The sequence below is a fragment of the Pocillopora damicornis genome, chromosome 8 (genome assembly GCF_964200805.1).
Source record: "Pocillopora damicornis chromosome 8, jaPocDami1.2, whole genome shotgun sequence".
Classification (NCBI taxonomy): Eukaryota; Metazoa; Cnidaria; class Anthozoa; order Scleractinia; family Pocilloporidae; genus Pocillopora; species Pocillopora damicornis.
Genome location: NC_142677.1, coordinates 13,170,820 through 13,196,637, shown reverse-complemented (window position 1 = coordinate 13,196,637; position 25,818 = coordinate 13,170,820). Strand labels below are relative to the sequence as shown.

The 25,818-nt window shown below is 38.1% G+C and overlaps 3 protein-coding genes across 15 annotated transcripts in view; all 3 read right to left on the bottom strand.

The window, feature by feature from the left end:
* LOC113668158 (cholesterol 24-hydroxylase) overlaps window positions 1-6,394 on the bottom strand; it is a 19,382-nt gene extending 12,988 nt beyond the window's left edge. Inside the window, exons 1-4 of one of the 5 annotated variants that reach the window (XM_089214062.1) lie at window positions 6,276-6,385; window positions 5,772-5,826; window positions 5,100-5,177; window positions 4,420-4,501 (exon numbers count right to left, since the gene is read on the bottom strand). In XM_089214062.1, the coding sequence (XP_089070188.1) occupies window positions 4,420-4,501; window positions 5,100-5,143 (126 nt within the window). In that variant the 5' untranslated portion in view covers window positions 5,144-5,177; window positions 5,772-5,826; window positions 6,276-6,385. Of the gene's footprint in view, window positions 1-4,419; window positions 4,502-5,099; window positions 5,827-6,172 lie in introns of all 5 variants that reach the window. The other 4 variants (XM_089214061.1, XM_089214063.1, XM_089214059.1 and 1 more) reach the window with 4 other exon arrangements.
* A 751-nt stretch (window positions 6,395-7,145) lies between these two features.
* LOC113668145 (uncharacterized) lies at window positions 7,146-18,459 on the bottom strand. 9 transcript variants are annotated; one of them, XM_089214047.1, is made up of 9 exons: window positions 18,199-18,459; window positions 15,434-15,504; window positions 13,449-13,526; window positions 11,456-11,566; window positions 10,765-10,821; window positions 9,683-9,911; window positions 9,446-9,511; window positions 9,052-9,123; window positions 7,146-8,172 (listed from the first exon to the last, which is right to left on the bottom strand). In XM_089214047.1, exons 2-9 carry the CDS (start codon window positions 15,494-15,496, stop codon window positions 7,937-7,939), a joined length of 912 nt encoding a protein of 303 aa, XP_089070173.1. In that variant the 5' UTR covers window positions 15,497-15,504; window positions 18,199-18,459; the 3' UTR covers window positions 7,146-7,936. The 9 variants fall into 9 exon arrangements, with proteins under 9 accessions (XP_089070173.1, XP_089070170.1, XP_089070169.1 ...); XM_089214044.1 differs by lacking the exon at window positions 18,199-18,459 and adding an exon at window positions 16,441-17,208; XM_089214043.1 differs by lacking the exon at window positions 18,199-18,459 and adding an exon at window positions 15,757-16,181.
* Window positions 18,460-18,955: 496 nt separating this feature from the next.
* On the bottom strand, window positions 18,956-25,788 carry LOC113668153 (uncharacterized). The gene is made up of 4 exons (XM_027184031.2): window positions 25,458-25,788; window positions 22,805-22,955; window positions 22,216-22,315; window positions 18,956-21,627 (listed from the first exon to the last, which is right to left on the bottom strand). Exons 1-4 carry the CDS (start codon window positions 25,672-25,674, stop codon window positions 21,211-21,213), a joined length of 885 nt encoding a protein of 294 aa, XP_027039832.1. The 5' UTR covers window positions 25,675-25,788; the 3' UTR covers window positions 18,956-21,210.
* Window positions 25,789-25,818: the final 30 nt, after the last annotated feature.

Genomic DNA, 25,818 nt, shown 5'->3' with positions numbered 1-25,818 from the left:
TCGTAATTAAAGGGGCACAAATATGCTTTGATACCTAAAGTAAGATGAACAAAACATGGTACTTCAACCCGACCTTTTCCAGTTCCTGAAAATTCAAGGGATTCTCAGAACACGTCGCACTCGAGCAGGCAAGGCCATGAAGCAATCGTATGGTTTCCACAAAATCACAGAAATTAGTTCTGTATGGAATGTTCGTAAACCTTCAAGTGTGAAATTATCTGTTGGACCTAATTTAAATAACTTGGTAACGATTAAACGACACCCGTTGAATTCTTCATCTGCAAATTCGCTAAATGCAAGATCCATCATCAATAAAACGCTACAAATTAAAGACTTTGTGGTTGACAAAAACATCGACATTCTTGCTTTAACTGAAACCAGGCTTAAACCCGATGACTGCTCTGACTACACCGTTCGTGATATCAGTCCCACCGGATATGCTTTTGTTCACATACCAAGACCTAATGGAAATGGTGGAGGTGTTGGCCTACTCTACAGGAAAAATCTGAAAATGGAGCAAATTAAATCGGATCCGTTTAAATCTTTTGAATTTAAAGAAGTACTGCTTCACTGGTCCTCATCTATCATACGTATTATTGTTATTTACCGCCCTCCAATTTCTGTCAAGAATGGTCTTACACATGCTGCTTTTTTTGATGATTTTTCTTCACTGCTGGAAAGGCTAGTATCTTCTACCGGCCGTCTTCTTCTAGCCGGTGATTTCAATTTTCATGTCAACGATTCATCTGACAACACTGCCAATAAGTTTCTCGACCTTTTAAGCTGTTTCAATCTGGAAGTCTGTAATGTCCACACCCCGACGCACAAAAACAACAACGCCCTTGACCTCATTATCACAAGATCTGGCGAAGAAACTGTCTTAAATTTATCCATCAATGACCCGGTTATCTCTGATCACTTTGCTGTTCTTTGCACCTTGGCTATCAAGAGACCACCTAAAGCTAAGCTCACCATCTCATCACGTAAACTGCGTACAATTGATCCAGACAACCTACGGCGTGATATTCGTTCCTCCGCCTTATATAACTCACCATCTCAGGAAATTACGGAACTCTGTGACCAGTATGAATCGGTTTTACTTTCCATTTTAGACAAACATGCACCTTTGCGCACAAGAATCATCAATCTGCGACCTAATGCTCCCTGGTACAGCGAGGAAATCAGAAAACAGAAAACAACCAGCCGCAAGTTTGAAAGGCGCTGGCGACGCTCCAAACTTGAATCAGACTATCGACTTTACGCTAATCAACGCACTATTATTCAGAACACCATTTTTAAGTCAAAAATGGATTACTACTCTAATCGTATTTCAGAGGCTGGCAACGACAACAAAGCCCTATTTCGATTAATCGACCGTCTCCTCCACAGGAAAGCAGAGAAAAGTTATCCAACCAGCACAGCAGCTGAAGATCTCGCTAATACATTTGTTACCTTCTTCGAAGATAAAATAACCCGTATTAGAAGTATACCTACTCCTTCTGAAATTCCGGATTACTTTTCCTCACTGGATATTTCCACCACTAATTGTGAGCTTAGCAACTTCTCACCTACTTCAAATCTTAAACTATCGAAGATTGCCCGCTCTGTTGTGCAGAAATCCTACTGTCTGGATCCTTTACCAGCCACGTTACTTAAAGAACATCTGGACCTGCTCCTACCATCTATTTGTAGTATTGTAAACCTGTCACTGGTATCTAGTTTTCTACCTTCGTCCCTTAAAAACGCTGTTGTAACCCCTCTTCTCAAGAAACCGAACCTGGACCACGAAGTTCTTGGTAATTTTAGGCCTATTTCGAACCTTAAGGTTATCTCGAAAGTCATTAAGAAGGTTGTGGCAGTGCGTCTTCAAGCTTATCTTGACTTCTACCAACTCACAGAGCCGCTACAATCTGCCTACAAATCATTCCACAGCTGCGAAACCGCCCTTCTCCGTGTTCAAAATGACATTTTGCTTGCTATCGATAATCGCCACTGTGTCATGCTCCTGTTACTAGATCTCTCCGCTGCATTTGACACTGTTGACCATGTAATACTGCTCAAAAGATTGAATTCTAAATTCTCAATACGTGGCACTGCACTTGACTGGTTCCGCTCCTACCTTACTAAACGCACACAAGTCGTCCTAATCGATGGAAGGAAATCGCAATCTCGTGAGCTCAAGTGTGGAGTACCTCAAGGCTCCGTTCTTGGGCCGATCCTCTACCTACTTTACACTGCTCCTCTTGCCGACATTTTACGTTTTCACGACATGCAATTTCAGTTCTACGCCGATGATACTCAGTTGTACATTTCTTTTTCCGTTAACGATGATGTGGAATTAACCAGTAGCATTGCTAAAATCGAGAATTGCTTATCTGATCTAGATAAGTGGATGGCCTTAAATAAGCTGAAGCTAAACAAAGACAACACTGAACTTCTCTACCTTTACTCAAAGCACAACCCTCAACAGTCTATACCTCCACTTCGTTTTGGTTCTGATATACTACAGCCGTCTTCATCTTCCAGAAATATCGGCGTCGTTGTCGATAGTACTATGTCAATGCTCCCTCATGTCAAATCTGTCTGTAAATCTGCCTTCTATCATCTTCGGAACATTTCCCGTATAAGGAAATTACTATCCATTAAGACCACTGAGACTCTAGTCCACGCCTTTGTAACCTCCAAGTTGGATCACTGTAACTCTCTTTTATACGGTGTCCCCAAATACACTATCCAAAAGCTCCAATCAGTGCAGAATGCGGCGGCTCGACTTGCTACCAGCTCTCGTAAATTCGACCGCATCACCCCTGTTTTGTTCGACCTACACTGGCTTCCAATTTCTGAGCGAATTAAATTCAAAATAATTCTGCTCACCCATAAAGCTCTTCACCAGCAGTCTCCTGTCTACATTCAAGACCTAATACGCCGTTATTCAACTTCAAGAACGCTCCGTTCGTCTTCAACATTGCGTCTGACTCCTGTCAACTTTAATCTCAAGTCCTATGGCTATAGAGCTTTTGCTGTTTCGGCTCCTGAACTGTGGAATAAACTACCTGATGACATTCGTTCTTGTGACAATTTAAATATTTTTAAACGTAAACTTAAGACTCATCTTTTTAAAAATTACTTTAATGTATGATCTCTTTTATTATCCATGTCAAACGCCTATATCTTAGACATCAGTTAACTTAAGACTTACTTTTAATATTATTTTAACGTGTGATATTTTAATATTTTTGTAAAGCGCTTAGAACAGGACTGGATAAGCGCTATATTAGTAGTTTTATTATTATTATTATTATTATTATTATTATTATTATTATTATTATTATTATTATTATTATTATTATTATGGTCTAAGGTCTCTTCGTTACTTCGCCGCTGTAAGGACTTGGAATTCGCTGCCGGAGACGATACGCGCTATGGCCGGCACAAGAGAAATTTAAAACTGGATTCCAGACACGCAATTTACATCTAAATTATGAGGTAATCACATTACTTATTAGAGTTTTATATCTTTTATCGTGGAATAAACCCTCCCCCCCGGGGGGCAATGAATTATCGGCCAAGTATCAGTGAAGTATCGGTGAAGTGTCGGTCATGTATCGGTGAAGTGTCGGTCAAGTATCGGTGAAGTGTCAATCAAGTATCGGTGAAGTACCGGTGAAGTATCGGTCATGTATCGTTCAAGTATCGGTCATGTATCGTTCAAGTATCGGTCATGTATCGTTCAAGTATCGGTCGTGAATCGGTCAAGTATCGGTCAAGTGTCGGTCAAGTATCGGTCAAGTGCCGGTCAAGTATCGGTCCAGTGTCGGTCAAGTATCGGTCAAGTGTCGGTCATGTATCGGTCAAGTATCGGTCAAGTATCGGTCAAGTATCGGTCAAGTATCGGTCATGTATCGGTCAAGTATCGGTCAAGTATCGGTCAAGTATCGGTCAAGTAACGGTCAAGTATCGGTCATGTATCGGTCAAGTATCGGTCATGTATCGGTCAAGTATCGGTCAAGTATCGGTCATGTATCGGTCAAGTATCGGTCATGTATCGGTCAAGTATCGGTCATGTATCGGTCAAGTATCGGTCATGTATCGGTCAAGTACCGGTCATGTATCGGTCATGTATCGGTCGAGTATCGATGGTTTAAGACTATATCGGTCGACACATTTATCGGTCGACAATCGACCGACTATCGGTCGACAGTCGACCGATAGTCGGTCGACAGTCGACCGATAGTCGGTCGATTGTCGACCGATAGTCGACCGATAGTCGACCGATAGTCGACCGATAGTCGACCGATATATCGGTCGACTGTCGCCCGATATGTCGACCGAGTCCACCTATAGTACACATGATCCAGCAAATGTAATCAAATCTTGAGTACTAATGGTATTAAACCTGTAAAAACAATTTCTTTTTACCTTAATTATTTCTGGATCAACCACCAGAAGCACAGGAATGTGCCAGAACCAGACAACAAGAACCTTGCCATACACTATATGCCTGCATGTGTAAGACAGTAAATATCTCTAAATAGCCTACTTTAAAAAGTTACAAACAGAATGTTCTTTTTGGGGAGAAAAATGTTTCCTTTAGATTTGTGCATTGCATCTTTTTCTGAATAGCCTGTATGAGCTAAAAAGAAAGTTATTCATTAAAAGTGTAGAACAATTTGTTCAGATAAAAAATATTGCATCTGATAGTCTCTATATGTAGTAGGCACTGTCATCATTAATGGAATAAAAGTATTTCTTAAGAATTAAATATCAGCTCAAGGTAGTAAGGAAGGCTTGTTTACTAACCCTAGAGTTAATCTATAGTAACCCTAATTAGACATATAGACTTCAACTAACACCCTTCCGGAATGCACAATTGTGACAACATAAGCTCAGTTAGAGTATCAGGGTTCAGTTCCCTGAAATTTTATGATCTTTTAACATACATCCTCATTATAAAGATGTGCTGAAAGAAGTATTATGGAGTGCACCACAGTGAAATTTAGGGTGACTTTTAAATATTGTAACCATTATTGCAACCACTAAGAATAATATTTAAAAATACAAGGTTATGAGCATGCATGAAAAAATAATAATAAGCTTACCATTCCAGAAACTTTTGATCTGTGGGATAACCTGTATGACGCATAGAACTTATCTCATCTGCATGGCCCTTAAAAAAACTAACAGCAATGAACTTGTAAATATTACCATTCAGGACTCTAATGTGATTTTTAAGCTGAGGTGAAGGAAGATGGAGTGGAAAAAAATATTTTTAGTAATGATACTTAATAGCAATTGATGGCAATAAATGTACATTTAATAAAAGTGAGACATCTTAAGCAAAAATGTAAGATGGTGGAAATAAGAGCATAGAGAGGTTGAGTTTTTTTAGTTTATTTTTTAATAACTTTAAGCTGGTAAAATTGTTTGGTTGCAAGTTTCATAATCTTGCTATTGACAGATATTTAGAAGACGCATTGACAGAGGTTTAGTCTGCAGCACAGTCATCAAAAGTGAGGAATGGAAAAGTCACTTACTTATGGAAACAGTGTTCACTATAGCATATATTTCTAAACCGGTATTCTAGGCATAAAGGTGCTGTGGAAATTAGATTGTGTTTAAAACAAAGATAGCATCATAATATATTTCCCTTTAATGGATCTATCGTGAACTTTTACCGAAATAAAAAGAGAAAAAAAAGCAATTGTCATCATTCACCTAAATTTAGCACCTGGAAATTAAAAGCAAAAGTTTTGCTTTTGCAAATTACCGACCGAGTCTTTTCAAATTTCAATCCTTCCTTAAAAGTGACCACTCCTCACAGACAATCTATAAATTTAAAAAGAGGTCTAAACAAATTACTTTATTTAAAAAATTCACCTGAGTAAAGTGAATTTTTTTTAATCTTATACAAAATACCAAAGGCCAGCGAGATTTACGTATGTTGAGGTAAGTCACTACTGATGTAGTTGTCGCCTCTAAGGTTAGCCTTTTAAATCACGTTAACCTCCGCCCTCCTCACGCCTCCGAATTGGCCTTCCCGTAGGATCAACCCCTTGCATAACAACTGGAGGCTCCGTTAAGACTACGGCCTTTTCTAAGCAATTGGCGCTAACAAAGGGTAAACTGGTTTGCTTGAGAGCATTCAATATCCAAGGACATGAAAACTTCTTACCTCGACATAGGTGGACTCGGAATATGCAAGAATTTTTGTCTTTTATATACCAGATAAGTCGCAAAACTACATACAAGAACTAACGATAGTAAAAGTAAGGTACCAGGCAGATAAAAAAGGAGATAAAGCATCGTGCGAGGTGGATATTTCAACTTTATATCGCTTCACGAGAAAGGTGTCGCTGTTGTATGCTCTCCTGAGAGTTGTTCAAATGTTTATTTTAATTTGAGAAAGTCTGGGATCGAGAACTTCTCGGCCCATCGCAGGGAACTGGGGAGGTATATGCAAAATTTCGCTTAAGTCCGTAAAATCAAGAATATTGGAATAGGAAATTTTGGAATTTCCTTTTATGGTAAAGCTGGATATCATTTTTAGACACTCAATCACACTTCAGGTATATAAAATTTTTCAAACCCTCTCCCTCTCGTGAAACTGATAGTGTGTATCAATACAAATGTTAGTGTAATTCCGACTCACAGGCGATCTAGAGGGCCTTATGTCTTCAGTTCTTCCTCAGTCTTTCATTGAAAACATCCCGGATTGAAAAGAAAGAAAAACCTCAAAGGCTATTGGGTTGGAGTAATCCAGAAATTTTCAATGCCTAGCCTATAAACGGGGGGCTTGGGCGCCATTGCGAAGAGCGTGGTTTCCCAAAGGAATGATTGATCGTGAACACCCCCTTCAGGCTATTAAGCGTCCTCGACATGGTATTTGCATTATTTAAGAAGGGTCATGGATGAAGGGCTTATCAGCAAAACACTTCGAAGATTCAAATACCTGCCATCTCCAGCTAGAAGAGACAGCTTTAATATTTTTCCAAGCATCACAGCCTGTGATGCTGCGAGAGGGAAAAGTGCTCGTGGAGAGCTGAAAGACAGGGAATTTACCTGGAAACTCATGATCCTGGAGGGCCTAGTATGTAGCAAATAAAACCGGAGCAATTCACATCACAATGAGAGTTGCAATAACTAAATTTTCTAGCACGACGCAGAACAACACTTTTATTCACCATATTTCTGTCCCATCAACGTGAAAAGTTTCTAAGAAAAGTTAACTTATTTTTTGAACTTAACACCTTTTTATAATGCTGAATCTAGCATTCTAAATGTATAAATAAATTTAAATACATTACTTACATTGTTTGACTAATTTTGTAAACGATAAAACGCCTCTCCTTTGCATCGCAGCCAAACTAATAGCTGCACGAAGCAACTCTAACTTTATGAGCAGAGAATTTAATTGCGTTTCTTAAACGTTAAATTCTACCATTACTGACCAATATAGTTCAAGTTGTATTTGTCTGAAGGTAGATCTCTTATTGCATTGCGTAGTATCTGATTGGTTCCACACGTCATCTAACTTACTGTAAACAATTAGACCATGACAATTTTCCACGCTTGGCGTTTGTTACAGTGCTTTTCCCGCGCATTGTGCCGCAAGTCATACCTTTTGGCTTTGATTATGCTATGAAACAATTTCTTTGATTTGTTTACTTCGCACAAAATCGCAACACTTCTCCAACTTTAGAGAAAATTGTTTGTTAGTTTGCTCTATTTCTCTGCATGTTCCACCCTAAATTGTTACTGCCAAAATTGGGAGCCCTGAACTTATACGTGACAGAAATGGCAACAAGTTTTGTATTAGCTTAAAATACTAATTCACTCAAATGTAAATCGTGGTTTGCTTTTAGAAATTCGCGTAAATAATCGAAATTTTGAGCCATTTTACAATTTGCACCACGATAAAAAATTCACTCCCTCTATTTCAGCTTGGATCCTCCAGTGATAAAATTTTCATATCAGGTACAGACTTTGCCATGTATCGTGAAAATCTGTTGTTAGTGAGCGGCGATCTTGCCAACTGTTTAGTCCCTAAATGCCTTCGCGTGTGATTAAGACTGGGACTGCTGCTTGGCCGATCGGGACTACTTCGACCCCATGAAATGGCGGAGGGAGGACTAAGGCCAATAGGAAAATACCTCTGCTGACATGGTGACACACCTGGATGGATGTCAAAAGTAATGGTAATGATAATAATGAAATAAACATCGCATAAATACCAAAAAGGCCGACTAATTCAATAGACTTTCTCTCTAAAAACGACCCCCACATAATCCAAACAAATCTTACAGTTCTAAAAAAATTGAACTCCCTGTAAAAAACTATTTATACAATGAGCTGAACTGCAACACACATTTTGATTGATTCTTACATATGATCTAGTGGACAGACGCGTAGATGGTGTCATCACTGCTTAAAGTATAAAATATAAAAAAAATATATAAATATAAAACAAATAGACTAAACGTTACCGTAGCACTGTTCAGTAATAGGGAGTTTAAGAAACGACGCCGTGGACAACGTCGGTTGAAAAACGAACTTATATTTTACCTACGAATCTCGTGACACCCTTACGTCATTTAGTTTGTTTCTCACTGTCAAAACTATCTTGAAACTGAATATGGAACACAGCGTTAAATTAGAAATAGAAATTTAATAAATTTGCCGTCGTCGTTCACGTTCTTCAGACAACGCAAAGTTTGGTCATTTCACGTTGTTGTTTTGCAGAGGAGGCAAAGAAATTTACAAAGATTTATTGTTCACGTGTACAGCCATTGTTCTGCTCTTTAAACATTTTTGTTTCGTGACGTTCCCGTTGCCGTTGCCATCGTGTTTTTTTAAACTCCCTAATAGTTCCCAGATGACCTCAAAATGCGTTAACAATATCAGTGACACACTCAGCCGCGCCTCGTATGCCACATAGAATCTATTTGTTGAATAATTTGGCATCAAAGTCTAAGAGGAATTTAATTCCTTTAACAAGAGAACCTCTGACATACTCTAGCTAATAACTAGTAAAAGACATTACACATCACATACCTGTTGTTGACTGAAAAGGACGAGTAACGGGTTGAGGCGCAGAAGCTTTGGTAGAGGACGGTTCTCTGACGACTGATGGAAAGCAAAATAGCAAAAATTTTACTGATGAAAAGTAAAAACATGACTGCAAAAAATTAATGGTGCATGAGGGAAGCTTATTAGCTGATGAATGATATTTGTGCTAAAAATTTACAATTTTAACGTCTTTTTAACCTTATCAAAAAAGTTTAGAGGGTCGCCAGAGGAAATATGTCTGAACTGCTGTTTATATGAATTTATCTTTTGCATTATTTTTTTATTTTTGGCAGATTGCAATGCCTACGACGGCGCAAAGCCATTGTTATCTCAGACTGCTTGGTACTTCCCCTATAAAAACAATTGACTAAATAATTACCACGCGTTGCTCCAGTGATTCCTGTCGTTAGCACAGCTTTGCTGAGGTTATCATGTTGTACTTGACCTGAAATGTCAGTTAAAAACATATTTTCAATGAGTTTGCTGATTCGTTCCAGTCAGTTTTTTTCTTTAATACCGCACCGATAACCGATGGATGACTTGCTCAAAATCAATCAGCTCAAAGTCTTATTGTTACTTGTCGAATCTAAGTGAGCGATTCTTGTTTTTGAAATACCTTGAATGGCGCTGGTGTGTCCATTTGATGTTTTCTCGTCGTGAGACAATTCTTCTATGGGCGTAGTGACAAGAATCACACCCGGTGGAATAGAGAGATCGTCTTCATCTGACTCAGAGTTCTGCCTGCATATCTCTGCGTGATTAACCTCGGCGTCATGAGAGTTTAATTCCGTAGATGAAGAAAGCGGGGAAGGAACAGCTAAGGGAGGTGGAGCCGGCGTATCACCCTAGTGAACACAAGGTGCAAAAAGAGTTAGCCATTACGCTTTTCATCGGATAAAACGCGCCCCGAACACACGTCATTTTGAATATTTTCTTTCTTAAGGCACGTGCGGAGCGCGAGTCACACACGTGGAAGAAGGGCGAAAACTGACAATTGTCTTGTTTTCATACGCGATCGTCTGATGTATGCTCGCCTTCGCTAGCCAGTAATCGCAAAAAAAAGGGGGGAAGGCACGCGGTGGCAGAAGGGCGAAAACTGACAATTATCTTGCTTTCGTGCACGTTCGTCTGCTCTATGCTCTTCTTCGTTCGCTCGAAATCGCGGAAAAGTAACAGATCTACATTAAGGAATAAAATGTATACAAAAGTCAAGATTTATGTGGTTGACGACTTAACCAATCATTAGAATGAACTGAAATTAATTAGAGTGCCAAAAATGTAGAACGTGTGCGTAAGTCCTCCAAGAAAGTGTGGGATCAATATCAGTATCTGGGCAACTGCCCACCTACCCCTTCCCTAACTCAACAACGGTCAATTGATAATAAGTTAGGGTTAGGTTAGGTTAGGGGAGGGATAGGTGGGCAGTTGCCCAGATACTGATATTGATCCCAAGTGCGTAACCTATTACAATTACAGGAGATATTAAGCTAATGCATAAAATCGTTTTTATACAAGGAAATGGCGAAGGCGTGACACTGAAGCATTGCAAATCGAGCGTGACGTTCCCTCCCCTTACTTCCTAATCGCTTTTACCAAGGAATAAAGCAAAACCAAAAACGAAAAACACAGCGAATGATTTTGATATTGCATGACAAGACGAGAGAATTATCAAAAAAAATCAAATCCATGTGGACTCACCTTCGCTGCCAAGCCAATGAGGTACATCCATTGGTGGCGTTTTAAATTAGTGTCGCACTAGAAGAAAAAAAATTGGAAAACATTCACATTCGGTTTCACATTCGGAAAAATTTCGTTGCCTTCTTTCCAATCCAAGGCTGCAAGTTTCCTCTGCAATGTACAAAGATTCTTCTCGCGTTTCTATTTATTTTCTCTCAATATAGAATCTATAAACTTGGACAAAATTAAAACAACGACCAACACTCTCCCTAGAATAGCAAAACGACGTATTTTAGTGTTTGCGCACAGGGTGGAGAGAGGGGGAGAGGAGGGGGGGGGCGAACTGTTCCTTACAGCAGTGATTGTTCACGGCTTAAGTGCTCACCTCTCGTAGGCAAAGTCCGCACGAGCAAAGATATCGTAGTTAACGAATGCATGCCTTACAATAAATGATCCAGCTTAACAACGGGTGAAAGGAAAATTCCATGGCCGGTTTATCAGCTTCATAAGTCTGTAAGAAGCCCCCCTCTCTCTGCTTAGTCAGTCGAGAGAGCGAAAAAAATACAATAAAACAAAAAACAGTGGTGCGTGATCGCCTTTTTCACGCACTCTGAGCTATTGTGTCAGCAGTTTTGGAAGGACTTTCCGATCTGATATTGGGCCTAAGGAACTTTCTTATTAACATTTTAAGTACAAAAGACAAATATGTAACCTTGAAGAGATGTGTTCCTCTCGCTGTGACGACAAAGAACGGAAAGCTATAATTTCCTCTTCTCGCTGTGTTGCACTTTGTGCATGACGTTAGTTCGACGGAACCTTTAAACTGCAAAATAACACAACGATTTTTGATGATATTCCTTAGTTACACACGAAGCAAGATGGGATGTGTGGGTACCGTGAGACATTCCGCTTGTACTACGTACACCCTCCAGCTATCAGTTCATCCTATGAGCCCATCTGGAGAACAAAGCGGCGCTATTGCTACTGCCATAGACTCCAAGTTGTGAGGTCTGGTTTCGAACCTAGGCTGAGCCATTGCGTTGCATTCATAAACAAAAAACTTAAGTCTTGTTTGACACTTTACCCTGACCTAAATGGTCACCGGTAAACTCACAGTGAAACTTAAAAGAAACTCTGGGGGTTGAGGAAGTGGGTAATTGTGATTGAGGTAAACTTGCACCCCATCCAAGGATAGTTACAATACCCAAACAATGCTCAAGAGTCAGATGGGTTACTACGTCCAAAGTCTGACCACAGGTAGCTTAAGCTCCGTAAAAACATTTGCACTGCGCAATGGGTGAAATACAGGGATTTTTTTTTCTATTATAGAGGGAAAAGCAGGTTAATTAAAACCGAGCTAAACGGCCCTGAATCAACCCAGAAATTTCATACGATAAAAAGGAACAACCATGCACTTATTCAAAACTAGTTCATACTTTTAGGTTGAGTACGACCCTTTGTTTTTTGTACACTTATCTTCATATTTCGCCCATTACGCAACGAGCTTGGTTTACTTATGCACTTATAAGCCCTTCCACTGTATTGAATGTGTTAACTTCGCTCATAAAGGTTTTCCTTTTTTAGTATCTTCACTCGTAAGTCCACCCTCCCTCCCTCCCTCCCTTCTCCCTCCTTCCCTTCCCCCTCCCTCCCTTCCCCCTCCCTCCCTCCCTCCCTCCCTTCCCCCTCCCTCCCTCCCTCCCTCCCTCCCTTCCCCCTCCCTCCCTCCTTCCCTTCCCCCCTCCCTCCCTTCCCCCTCCCTCCCTCCCTCCCTCCCTTCCCCCTCCCTCCCTCCCTTCCCCCCACTCAAAACTTCTTCATCTCCGACATAATGAGCTGAACTTACTGAACCTAACAAGGAAGTCAGATTTGTTTCGTCATCAGTCACCGATAACAGTTGAACAAGATTGACTGTTTTTCCTCTTAGGTAATTATTAAAGCACGTTTTGTCATCTGCTTGTCAAGCAATGTTTTCGTAGGATCTTTTCTATTATTTTTCTACTTCAGTGAGAGCTTCTTCCCTCTCACGTACTTATCATTCTTTATGTAAATCCAAAGTTTATTACCCAGTATCGAGTTCACCGCAAGCTCTGTTAAACAGCATGTAGATTGTTTTTGACAGCTGGTCATAAAAGCCTCTCGCGGAAGTTTGTGGTGTTTGGAAAAGTTCCAAAGTGACCTTTGCTTCCAATTTGCAGCAAATATTCCGCTTATCAGAAAACCTTGTGTAAAAACTCTTCCAGTTGACTAGTAAAAGCCACGTTCATTACAAACTTTTCCTATAGAAAGGGATCTTTCGATCCACAAAAAGCAGAAGGTTTCGAAAACGATGTAAGTAATATTTGTATCCAAGCCAAGAGAAGTGTCGAGTTTTCAGATGTAGAACAAGTTTTTGAATAAATTTAAGGGATTTTTCAATTAAACAACAGGATATCATTTTACTTACGTAAATGGCTACCAATTCAAACAAATGCTAAAAATATAACAAACAAAGAAAATTCTGAATTAAGTTACAACTTTCGGTATCATAGCCACATTCTTAGCTGTAATAATCTCTCTATCTCAGGCTGAAATCTACTTTTAAAAGCTAAATTACGTCTCGCTGACTTGATTACCACTGAAGATACTGATTGCAAACTAGAGACGCAAAGTTAAACATGTTAAATGATGATCACTTACTTCCTGACGAAGACTTACTAACTTACATTATCTCGGTTAGTTGTAGCTTGATCTCTGTAGAACAACATCCAAACGCCTCTAATAACAACCCAATATTGTATCCACTGCAGTCAGAAACAACAAAACGTGTTTGTCATTAGTCATTAGCAGATTTTCCCACAAAAAAACCACCAAACTATTGCTCAGGAAGTGTGTTAGTAAAACAGTCTGAAAGTACAGGTTTGTTGACGGGATAAGGTAAAATATAGATTGGACCATTGGATCCCTGGACTATTGGACAATTTTTTTGGACTATTTTTTTTGGATCATTTTTTTTTCCATTTTCTGGACCCTTTTTTGGTCTAATTATTGGACAATCTTTTGGACCATTTACGGGGGGGGGGGGGTAAACCATTAGTCCTTAGGAAGGGATGGGATGCAGTCTATCAGTACTCAAGGAGGGGCGGGAGGCAGACTGTTGTTACTGAGAGAGGGGTAGAAGACGAACTATTAGAACGCAGGGATGGGTGGGAGGTGGTTTTATTGGTAAATGCTACGGATTAATCAAGTTTTTCAGCCGAAAACCGCTCAAAATAAGGGAGTCTTTTTTTTCCGGAAAATCGTGACTTGCAAGTGAGCGGAGCTACCTTGCATTTCTATGATTAAGTTCATCCCATGCCATATGCACCAATGTAGGAAGAAATGTCGTCACAATGTTCGATAAGCCGACAATTTCATAAGAAGCTACCATTAAAAAGTAGCACCACAAACATCAGAGTCAGTAGCAATTGACCTTCTAAAAACAAAACGTAACCAATAAACTCCTCGTACAATTTGTTTTGCTTTAGCCGCTAATTAATGCATACTAATCAACCTTGTGTAAAATTATTCATTAAAAAAAGTTACATCTTCTTTGTTAAACACTCCGCTCAACTCCTACTCTTTAAGAGAAAAAAAAGATAAAAAACGGAAGAGTGGGCGTGCTTTCATCGAACGTTAAGTCAGTACAGTATTGAAATTGTATAAATTGCTGACCACTCGATCAGTCTGGTCAAGACTCGTACAACCTGTCAATTGTTTCATTAGGCTTCCTGGGTGAACATTGATCTTGTGAGAGCAAAGTTAGAAGATACTGAATTTGTCAGGCTCAAAATTTTTCAATGAATGCAAGCTTTCTCACTTATCATTAAAAAAGCCTCTGTTGCGTCTGCTAATAAATGTTGAGGCGTCTGTTTCGCATTCTCGTGACAACAGCCCTGTGCAACAGCCCGTAAATTTTGACATAAAAATAGTCGGAAAACCGCTCAAAATAATTTTCATGATCCAGTAAAAAGATCATCAATCAGTAGCATTTACTAATACAACCACCTCTGCCTCCTACCCCTCCCTGAATACTAATAGGTCCAAAAAAAAATAGTCCAATCAATAGTCTATTAGTCCAATGGTCCGGTCCATATTTTACCATATGCCCTTCCTTTACGAACCACACGCGCAATATCTACTTAGCATTGATTACTTACACTAGAACTAAAGATTATTCGGCCATTTTTCCTTTAATCCTCTCGAAATTTTCTATCACAATATAGAAAAAGCCTCCCCAAAGTTTCTTTTTTCAATCTTCGCAACAATAAAATACCAAAAATTCGGCCTCTTATTGCGGGTTTTGTAGACACTGGCGGGTTTTGTAGACACTGGCGCGTTAAAACCTCAATCGAAGTTGAACTGTTAGCTAATTTGAGCGAAATTTACATAGCGCTTGATCATATGTGCCATATATCACACGTTGGCATCAACTACTTGCCTCCTTAAGAAAAAACTCTTTTTTAACATTAATGACATCCAGTAGTAAACTAAGACCCCTGTTCAACAATGTTTATTTCTGCAGTTACCTGTGCCAACCGGAATGAATACGTTTTTTTTACTCAAGTGTAGCCAGTATTTTTTCAACCGCCAACAGTGAAGTACAGCTTTTCGCAACCATTTCTGAAACCGCTGTTCGAAAATCTTAGTCACCACGAAAACTTTAACTCACCTTGTTTCGTCCTTCTTTCCTGAGAAGGTAATCTTCGCAATATTTTGAACTTTCGTTCGCCATACGCCTGCCTTTGGAATATCAAATGGGAAATCAATCAAAATAAATTTCATTTCATTGATGTAAAATTCAAATACCAACAACTGTCCAAAAACCAATGTAGGGAATTAACGCACCAGACAATTCTTGCCCTGGTTAAAACGCTTTTCAAATTATACACTCGCCATATGTGGTAGAGTAAAACACGAACGTTCTAAATCATTGATAAGTTAAGATTACATTAAAATTCACACATCACTATGTAAGCGATATCATTCACCTACAATTTATGGCCTTTTTAAATTCGCTGTTCATCACGTAAAATTTATAATCCTTGTCTTCGGTCTAAAATATTGTTTCATCGAATAGAAGTCGGCTGCATTTATGACGTTGTGATAATGCCACGACCCGTATCCAGAAGAGAGGGCAGCAAGGTTTCAATGCGCTCAAACCCGTGTCAAACAATTCCTCATTCCCGTCGAAACTAAAAATAAACGGCCACGACAAGCCGGGCTGTTTGGGTTTTTCAACAGTCTCGCCTTACCCCAGCTTTCAAGGTGAACATTTCGATGAGTTTATGTAAGAAAGAGAGGATTGTCCAGCTACTGAGACCTCGATAACTTGTCCAAATTTCTCAAATAAGGAGAAAGAAAAATTCTTCCCGCAAATCTAGCCGGCGAGGCCGTCTGGCAATAATAATTATGACGAGAATTTTAAAGTGGCAGATTGATAGATTCAATTCAATGGCAGATTGAATTTCACTTTATAAATCAAATAAATATATCAAATAAATCAAACTCCCGTTGAGAGTGAGAAAGGAAAAAAGGAAATGAAGGCGAAAATAATGACAGAGCGTGTAACAAAATATCGAGCGACGTCGAAGATCAAGCTAAGGGATCAATGAACATTCAGGACATTTCAGGAAAAACGCCGGATTCTTTTAAAAAAAAAAAAAACAACTGACTTACCTATTGTGTAGATCTGTGGTTTGTCTCGTAAATATGAGCCCTTATCCCATATCTCTATCGACACGTGAAACAGACATTTATGTCATTGTACCTGATCTTCGCCATGTTGTATCCCAGCAACAACCGCTTTTTGTTGGCATAGCGTGACGTCGCGCGTTACATCAAATAAAATGTAAGGAAAAGCCCCTTTGACGGAATTCTTGGCGCAGAAGGAAAATTGTAGAAATTGGAAATAAAAAACGGTTTTTCATGAACAGAGACACCCCTTTAGTAGAGATGAGAGAAATTTTAAAGTAAATGCTATACTATTCGCCAAGCCGACTTCTATTGTACATTAGGGTACGTACTGTACTGTTGTGATTTAATTTATCTATGATGATCGATGATATTTTAGTTGAGACAGTAAAATTGTGTAATATCGGTAACTAAGACATCGTGAAACCAACTTAAGTCTGTATGATTCTCGTGCAAAATGATTGCCAAATGATATGCGTGATTCTACTAACAGTAAAACTAATTGCCTGTCTGTCTGAGTCTAATTGAGCTTGATTAATTTCCATAATAACGAAATGATGACACGTCAACTCAAGATGATAAATGTGTTCCGCTCTGGGAAAGGTGCATATGCGCAAGCAGGGCAGTCTGAGGGAAGACGATAAAACTGCCGCCCCCTTTTTCCTCTGGTAGTTTCAGAGAGTTTTCGTAACCAACCTTCTCACGAGTGTCATAATGTTAAATTATTTATCTACTTTTATTTCAGTGCTTTTCTTGTTCAAAGGCACTCGTATCGATATATTGTCGAATATCAAAATATGTAATAAAGATCTAAAAACTATTAAAATGAACGTTGCCTTATATATATTTAAAATCCGCACGGAAAGCGAAAAGTAGCAGTTTTTCTTTTTTCGAAATAGCAAGGAGTAAGGAACATAGATTTTCTCCTGCAGCGAACCCTACTGTACTACCAACAAATAGGGGGAAAGAAACGAGGCGAGCTGCGGGGTGGGGGGGGGGGGGGAAGGGGGGGGAAGGGGGCTTTCACTATCACCAACGTTTGTTCTGCCCTCCTCTTTCACAATTTTCGTAATGCGTCCCTAGCTATAATGAAGAGCATGTCTACATTTAGCTAAGCAAAAACACACCCCTTAGTACAACATAGAGCGGATCACTTCTTCGTATTATTTCTTCTGTGTACTTCGGGGTGACTGCAGATTTTCACTCTTGCCACTTCAAATTTTAATGTCTCGCAGGAAAGTGTGGATAATATTACCCTGGTGACGAATTCAATTTCAACTCTTTCCTACTATTTTGATTGTTGTGAATAAGTGAATACTGCAATTCACTTACCGGTACGTAGCTGAAATGGGCTACGTTCCACTACTTCAGTAAAGGAAGATGGCGCTGTGGTTTAAGTCTGAGATAGGATCATTTCATTCCATTTTGGGCTCGATCATCCTACGCTTTTGGAGATTATCAATATTTCAAAATCCAAACATCGTATTTCGTCGCCAATTTGTTAATTAATATTTTTGGCATGTGGTATAGCTCAGAACCGGTTCAAGTTAAGCCCATGATAAGTGGAAATAGAGTTGTTTTCGAGGATATGAAAGTAGGCTTGGGTTTTTCATTTCCGCACGGAAAAACCGGGAAAACTGAATTTTGTCAAAAAGGGCAACGCTGGCCGTTGAATCCAGAATTCCAAGAAAATCTTAGCAGTTAGCACCGTATCCGATCAAGAGACCAATTAAATAAGCTAACCTTGCAAAGCAAACGACACCAGGTCCAATATTATCCCTGCTTTCGTTTCAAATTCTCATCCGTTTCCCGCAACGAAATTGTTTCTAAATAACAGCTAGCGGCAGGTGTCTGTTTTTCTTCCCATATTCCGCCACATGTAAGATTTCAGAAAGTTCTCGGGTAAAATGAGCTTCACCATGGACTTGAAAGAGGATAATCAAACCATTTAATCCTGTAGATCGAGAGTCCTTTGCCACATACGTTGAAGACAGGAAGAAAGCCGATACTAGTACAGATGTAACACACTCAAGCATTTGTCGCTGGGCAAAGTATGTAAGTTGTCACTTTTTCGATCATGTACCATCTTTTTTATTTAACGCGGTCAACCTAGACATTCGCTCTTAGTTTTTTCTTGAAGTATTCCTCCTACATTCCTATTTTTTTTATTTAAAATATCCTGTATTGCCATAACTCCTAATAACGCATCGTGGATCTATTGGAGGATCCGATTCATTTATCAAACAATCTAACGAAGTGACATAATACCTCCTCATCCCTTTCATCGTTTCATTTCAGTGGTTAACCAATCCATATCTGACAGCCAGTTAAACAGGAAGAAAGTAATGCGCTAACAAATTAGAAAGATGATCACGACGACAGTGCAACGATAAGATCTTTGATGTATAGTTATCCGTTATCCATAATAGCCCACGTACAATGTAGGAGGAAAAATTACAGATCAGATCTCAGTGGGTAAGAGACGAAACTCAGGAAGAAATCGAACAAAAAATTCCACAAATGTCTTTACACAAGTCTGATTAAACCATGCATAAATATATTACTTTACATTAAATACTATTTACATTAATAGTTTTTCCTCAAGTTTACATCATGCGTGAAAATACATACTGAGTTGTACCACTATCATATTTAACCCTTTAACTCCCATGAGTGACCAAGACAGAATTTGTCCTTACAATGTCAATACAATAACAAGCAGATAGGTGACAAGAAGCAGTAAACACATCAATTAGGGGATTATTAGATGATCCAATACCAAATTCTCCTAGCTGACATCATGAGAATTGTCCAACAAGGTAAGGAGAATTACTAATGAGATCCTGGGAGTTAAAGGGTTGAGGGTGCTCACCAGTAGTCAGGATTGCCTCATTCAAACACCCCACTAATGAAAAGAATAAATAGGAAGATTCTTTAATTTTGACTTTTGCTCCAAGCTCAAGACAAATATCTTTCTCTGATAATTAAGAGGTCAATCAGAATTGCTAGGCTTGACCAGTAATTTCCTTAATTGTACTTATGGTTTAATGAAAGGTTTGTCACAGCTAAAGAAACCTATCCAAAATGACCAACTGCATTTTAACTTTACTGGTCTGGGTATTCAATTCTGGCCATGGGTAAGCACCCTCAAATACTACGAGCACTAAATCAATAAGAAAACATAATCATTCAACTAACACTTAGAAGCTATGAACCAATATCAGTATCTGGGCAACTACCCACCTATCCCTCCCCTAACTCAACAACAGTCAATTAACAACAAGTTAAGGTTAATGTTGGGTTAGGGGAGGGGTAGGTGGGCAGTTGCCCAGATACTGATATTGATCCGAAGCTATGATATTTGTAATAAGGAGCTTGAAGAAAAGCAAAGTTCACTATATAGATGGCAATAATCTTCTACAAATGAAAATTAATTGCAGTAGTTGTTACATTTTAGTTTTAAGCTGTCTCTAAAGCTGCAGTTCTGTTATTACATTCTTTAAATGTAGTATCTACCATATGTACCTTTCTTAAATTGACTAATGTTTTAATTCAAACTGATCATCCCAATTTATAAACTTGACTCATTTGTTTCCACACCTTTGCCTTGGAAAAATAGACTGCAAACGCTCTCTTAATTCTTTCAAATGTACTGTCTATGCTTGATTTGTTGTAAAAGGGGGAAGGATGAGTATCCATACCCTCCTTCCTAAACAAAGATAGTCTCACTAATCAGAGACTTTACAAAGAAAAATAAAAAAATTAAATAACTGAGGTAATATGGAAAGCCTATTGAAGACAAGTTCATTTTTCTTGCTGATAATTTAAGTGCCTCAAAGTTTGAGCATAATAATCAAAACCATTTAACATGTAATCTAAAGAAAAGATACTGAATATTTATCAAGGTTAGGCCTAAGTAGGCCTGCCTGTAATTTCTATATTCTTTTAACTTTTTGGCCATGTAAAGAGTTCCTGTTTAAAATTCCCTTTCCCATGCCCAGGTGTCACCCAGTTATCAAAGTAAAATTGCAAAAGGCTTATGAGTAACACGTGGCATAACTGTGACTATTACTGTCAACCCAATATTATACTTACTCTACATGTACAGAAAACAGTGCAAGTTGTATTGTTATAGTTGTTTAAGTGATGTATTTCAGTTTCACAAGAGTTTCCAGTATATTCAGCTTTCTCCAAATTCACCCTGCTGCTCCACAAGATCCCGATTTTTCATAAGGTGACAGAAAATGCAAAGTGTGAGAATTACCATCTATTTCATAACAAAACTTCTTGTTAAATCAATGTTTCTTGTGCAGCTATGGTTACACAGGGTATAGAAACGCAGTCTACCATTCAAGCAAATAACACCAGAGATTTTTGATTATAGTGGTTTGCCTTAGTACAAATCAGCACCAAGAGGTTAGAGAAACCAAATCAATTGCAATAAATGCCAAATCAATAATAAAATATACCTTTCTTTAATACCATCTGGGGGTGGGTGACTGAGACACATGAACTAAGATTCATGTGAAACCATCCTTCGGACAGACTGCTTTAAACCCTAAGAGTGACCAGCATCAAATTTCTCCTAATAATATCACCCCTGAATCACACATTAAGGTCCTGAGAATAAAGGAAATGATCACAAATGAAAGAAGCTTTTGATTGGTAAACAAACTCTCATTGTCAGCATCTTAGGAAATGAATAAAAAGCAGTAAGGAGAATATGCATACTGATTTTAGGGTGTCAAGGGTTAACTATGTACCAGTAGTTACCACCATGGAAGGTCTTGACAAGTCTTCCAGAAGTCCCTCCCTCCTGAGTCGTGCTCTTTCATTCTTAAACCATGTATTCACATGTCGAGCTAGAACTTGTTCTCTTGTTTTGCGCTGGTCCAAGTTGTTTAGGATTTCGGCATATCTTGTCAGATCTTTAATATCTGGTTTGGGGTTTTCTTCATACCATTTCCTAAGCAGTGGAATTTCAACAGTTGAATTGAATACAATTTTCTTTCCACGTAGAGTGGCTAACATTTTCTTTCCAGGTGAGGATGAACCATCTTGCTCTTGTTCTTTGCTCAGCTGAGAATGTTCATACCATGCAGCAAACAGTTTTATTTTTTCTGACGACAGACGGCAAGGGTATTGGTCTCTGGATATCTGTGACAGCATGCCCTAGTAAAAACCAATACTAAGTTAATTTAAATACTTTAACTCCTACAAACCATTAACATGTAACTTCTCCCAAAGATATCCTTACATTATCCAGCAAAAAGGTTATGAGGATACTCAAACTGATCAGGTCAAAGTTGTTATCTTGATATAACAAAAAATTCTCATGAGTAATTTACAAGGAGGGGAGAATGAACGATAAGATCTTGGGAGTTATAGGGTTTACAATGTTCAAGTTTTTCTTGTTGACAAGCATTTCAAGTTTGTTCAGGAAGAAAATTGCCAGCCAATTCTAACTGTTTGATTATTTTGGAGGTAGAAAAAACCCAAAACAGACTGCAACCATGCAAACTCTTTGTTTAAATAACATTTTTAGCACTTTTATTTTTCTTTAATCAATTGTAATTTTATCTTGTATTAATAGATTCTTATCAGCTATCATTTTTTCTCTCAATGGGGTAAAAATGTTGTTGTTTTTAAAAAAAATAACTTTTTTGCTGCATTTTTATAAAAATTGCCAAAAGTTTAAAGTTTAAGATTATACTTCCACATAAAGTACACCTCCAATTTCTTTTTCTACCTATACAATACCTGTGAAAATGGACACAGCATACGTTCTAGGTGAGTTTGGCTGTAGTACTCTAGAAGTTTCTTGATAGCTGTCTTGACTTTTTGATCATCCCAATCCTTACTGTAAAAACATTGAACAAACACTAATGTCAGTAAAATATCTTACAGTAAGAATACTCTGTTACTTTTTGACAGTCACAGACTTTTTTTTTCCCACACAAATCTAACACTAGGCTAATTTCTGGAGTGACTTGGGACTATTTCTTGTGCCATTAGGGTTAGCCTCATGGTTAGCCATTTAAAAGGTATGTGAAATAACACTACTGATCATCCCACAAGTTGTCCGAATTGTAAAAACCTCTACCCTGAATAGGAGCTAAACAGGTCACCATTAATGAAAGAAAAAATTGATTTGTTACACTAGTGTCTCAAAAAATAGTAACCATTGTATACATTTCCCCATGCACAGTATTTCTAGTAACATTCTGGAGAGGAAATTTTGTTTATCCCACCCATCAAATCAACATAAATTACATAAAAACAATAAGCTGTAGTATTATACCCAAGTTGTTGATAACTAGCATATAGCTATGGAATTTTTTCAACTCACTCATAACAAAGATGAACATGAAGGCTGATTGCTGCATCTTTGGCAAATAGAATCTCACCAAATGAATCAAGCAATGTCACTTCCAGGTCACCTGCTGAGGTGAAGTCTGCAAGTGGATGTGGTTTCCAGTGGTCACGCACTTGAATCAACACTGGAAAAAAAAAAAAGCAAACAAAACAGTTAACCCTTCACACCCCATCATCTGTGTGTATTTTCTCCCTATTGTTCTCTATATATTTCCTAAGGTGCTGACAAGGAGAATTTGTCCAACAATTAACTACTGCTTTGGTTGGTGATCATATCCTTTATTCTTGTTACCCTTATGTTTGATTCAGGGGTGATATGAGAGGAGAAATTAAATGCTAGTCAATCTTAGGAGTCAAAGGGCTAAAGGGGATACATCAAGGAAGCCTTATCACTTAACTAGCAGAGTGTTTCCCTGAACATATCTCATGAGGTAGGTTTCAAAAGTTACCAGACTTTTAATGACCTGCTCCTAGTTGCCTTGTTAGCTCAGTTCAAAGAGCACTGCATCCGTATTGCAAAATACATAAGTTCAAATCCCATATAGAGCAGAATTTTTTTCAGGCCTTATTTTAATAGCTGCTTAAGTAGTGTTCATCACTGCAAAGATTGCTTTAATATTCATCTCTTAAAGCACAGTTCACATATATGATTTTTAAAAATGTTCACAGTTTCAGATTTTTAACAATAGCAAATTGTTAATAATTTGGCTGGAAGAGTGCAACTCAGGTACTTAGGCATTTTCAAGATGTGTTACAGTCAACAAAACCTCTGATGTGAAAATGATTTTTTTGACTTCTCTACTTTTAAAATTAGGCACTTTTGGAACTTGAAGATGTCCTAATAAATATCAATACTGATTTGGGCTCTCTTTTCCAGAATACATGTAATCTAGTTTCATCTCCTGTAAATTAATTTGGTATAGTCTCTATTCACTTGTATTTATTTGGTCATAACTATTTTAAAGTGAACTAATTAGATAATTCTGCTTGTTAAATGGTAATCATAGCCATCTTACGAATGAAATGATGTTTGATACCATCTCAAATCCAATATATGCCAGTGGAATAAGACTACTGTGGAACATATCTTTATTCTTTGTTGCATCCATTTTGAAATAACTGGTGATCCTTGCAATTTGACTGGCTCTTGGTGATGCAATTTATTCACCAGTCGCACAATTTTATGCTCTAAATTGCATCTTTTTCCCAGGCAATAAGACAGCTTTACTAAAACACCACAACCAATCAGACTTCAAGGCTTATTTAAAAGGAAAACGAAAGACAACTTTTGTAACTTTTTACAAACTAACTAATACTGGACCATATTTGTATATATTTAATAAAACTTGTATTTGTGCAATCAAATTTTTTACTTCAAAATACCAGAAGTTGTAATAAAGTGGTATATGAACTTTGTGTCATGCAATTTTGGTCTGAAATTATAAGTGTTATTTAAAACCAAACTTGCCAAGCATGCCTGTTTGATTTTGAAATCACGCATAGGATTTCAGACTAAATTGCACTCCACTCAGTTCAATTCCATTATAAATTATGCCCAAGCTGACCCTTAACCATTTAAATCCTTAGACTGACCAGTATCTAATTTTTCCTTACAATATCACCCCTGAATCACATATCAGGAAATGATCACTAATTAAAGCTCTTGATTGTTACACAAATTCTTCTTGTCAGAACCTTAGGAAATGTAGATAAAAAAGTGTGGAGAATATGCATAGTGATGATAAGGTGTAAAGGGTAAATGGAGCATGATCGATCAAGTCTTCTCGTTTTAATGGCATGCTAGAATTAAGCAGCTGTTTTTGCGCGCAATTGTAAAGGATGCGCAAATTATCAAAAGGTTGAGGTAGGGTATATGCAAATTATGCTCAGAACAAAATGCATTGGAGGAAATATGAGTACAACAGCGACATATTTATGAGTACAATATTATAGCGTTGTTTTTTAAATAGGCTTATCAATACTGAATATTCCTTGTATTAAATTTGGTCACGTCTCATTGAAAGTTTGCCAATACTCTTCCAAACACACCCTCCCCTCCCCAAGTATCAAAGAATCTGGAATGTAATAAAGATTTGCATCTCCTGTGACAAACAACAAAAACAACATGTAGCGCTGATTACATTGTATAATCCACGGAACAAAAACGGATACAAATTCAATTTAACGCTTTATGTAGTTGCTTAGGGGAACTAAATTCTGACCAAATACTCGAAGTCTTGTAGACAAATGAAAAAAAAAAGAACAAAGAAACACCACATTCTATGAAATGAATAATAAGTCTTAACAGTATGCTTATACCTCCAGGGTTTTTAAATCTTAATAAATTGAAAGGAATAATGAACTTAAAAGGAAGCATTTCACTTTAGCTATCGTCTGTTCCTGTGAAATGTTGAAATTTATTTAGAGAGATCGTGAGGGAAACAATTCAAACAAAATCAAAGCCATGTACTTCTTACATCAATAGAAGTGATCTAAATGTGGGTGGTCAGTTCCCCATCGATCAATGATTCGAACCTCAGGCTTCGCGAAGAGTGTATTGTATCTAACAAAGTTTAAATGTCAGGTTAAAAAAATTCAAACGAAATGAAGCTCACTTATCCACTGACCTTTGGCGTTGTCCGCTTTCATGATAATTTTACCATCTATTTCTTGCTTTTGGAACATGTCGCTCAACACGCTCGCTGCAAGACTCGAAAGTTGTGTGCTGGGAGGAAGTTGGATGCCGTTTCCCCTTGCGACCGTTTCTACCTCTAGTCCTTCTTCTGTGAAACTTGGGTAGTGCACAAAACAATTAAAATGGATTAAAGCCTCTTCTCCCTCCATCACAGATCTTCGCTCAGAAAGAGGTCGGCAAAACAAGTTTTGCAGTTATTGATCCTCAATCATCTTGAAGACAATATGTAATTTATAAACATTCAAGATGGCGGTACCCTATGAAATTTGATACGAGATTATATTTAATCCACC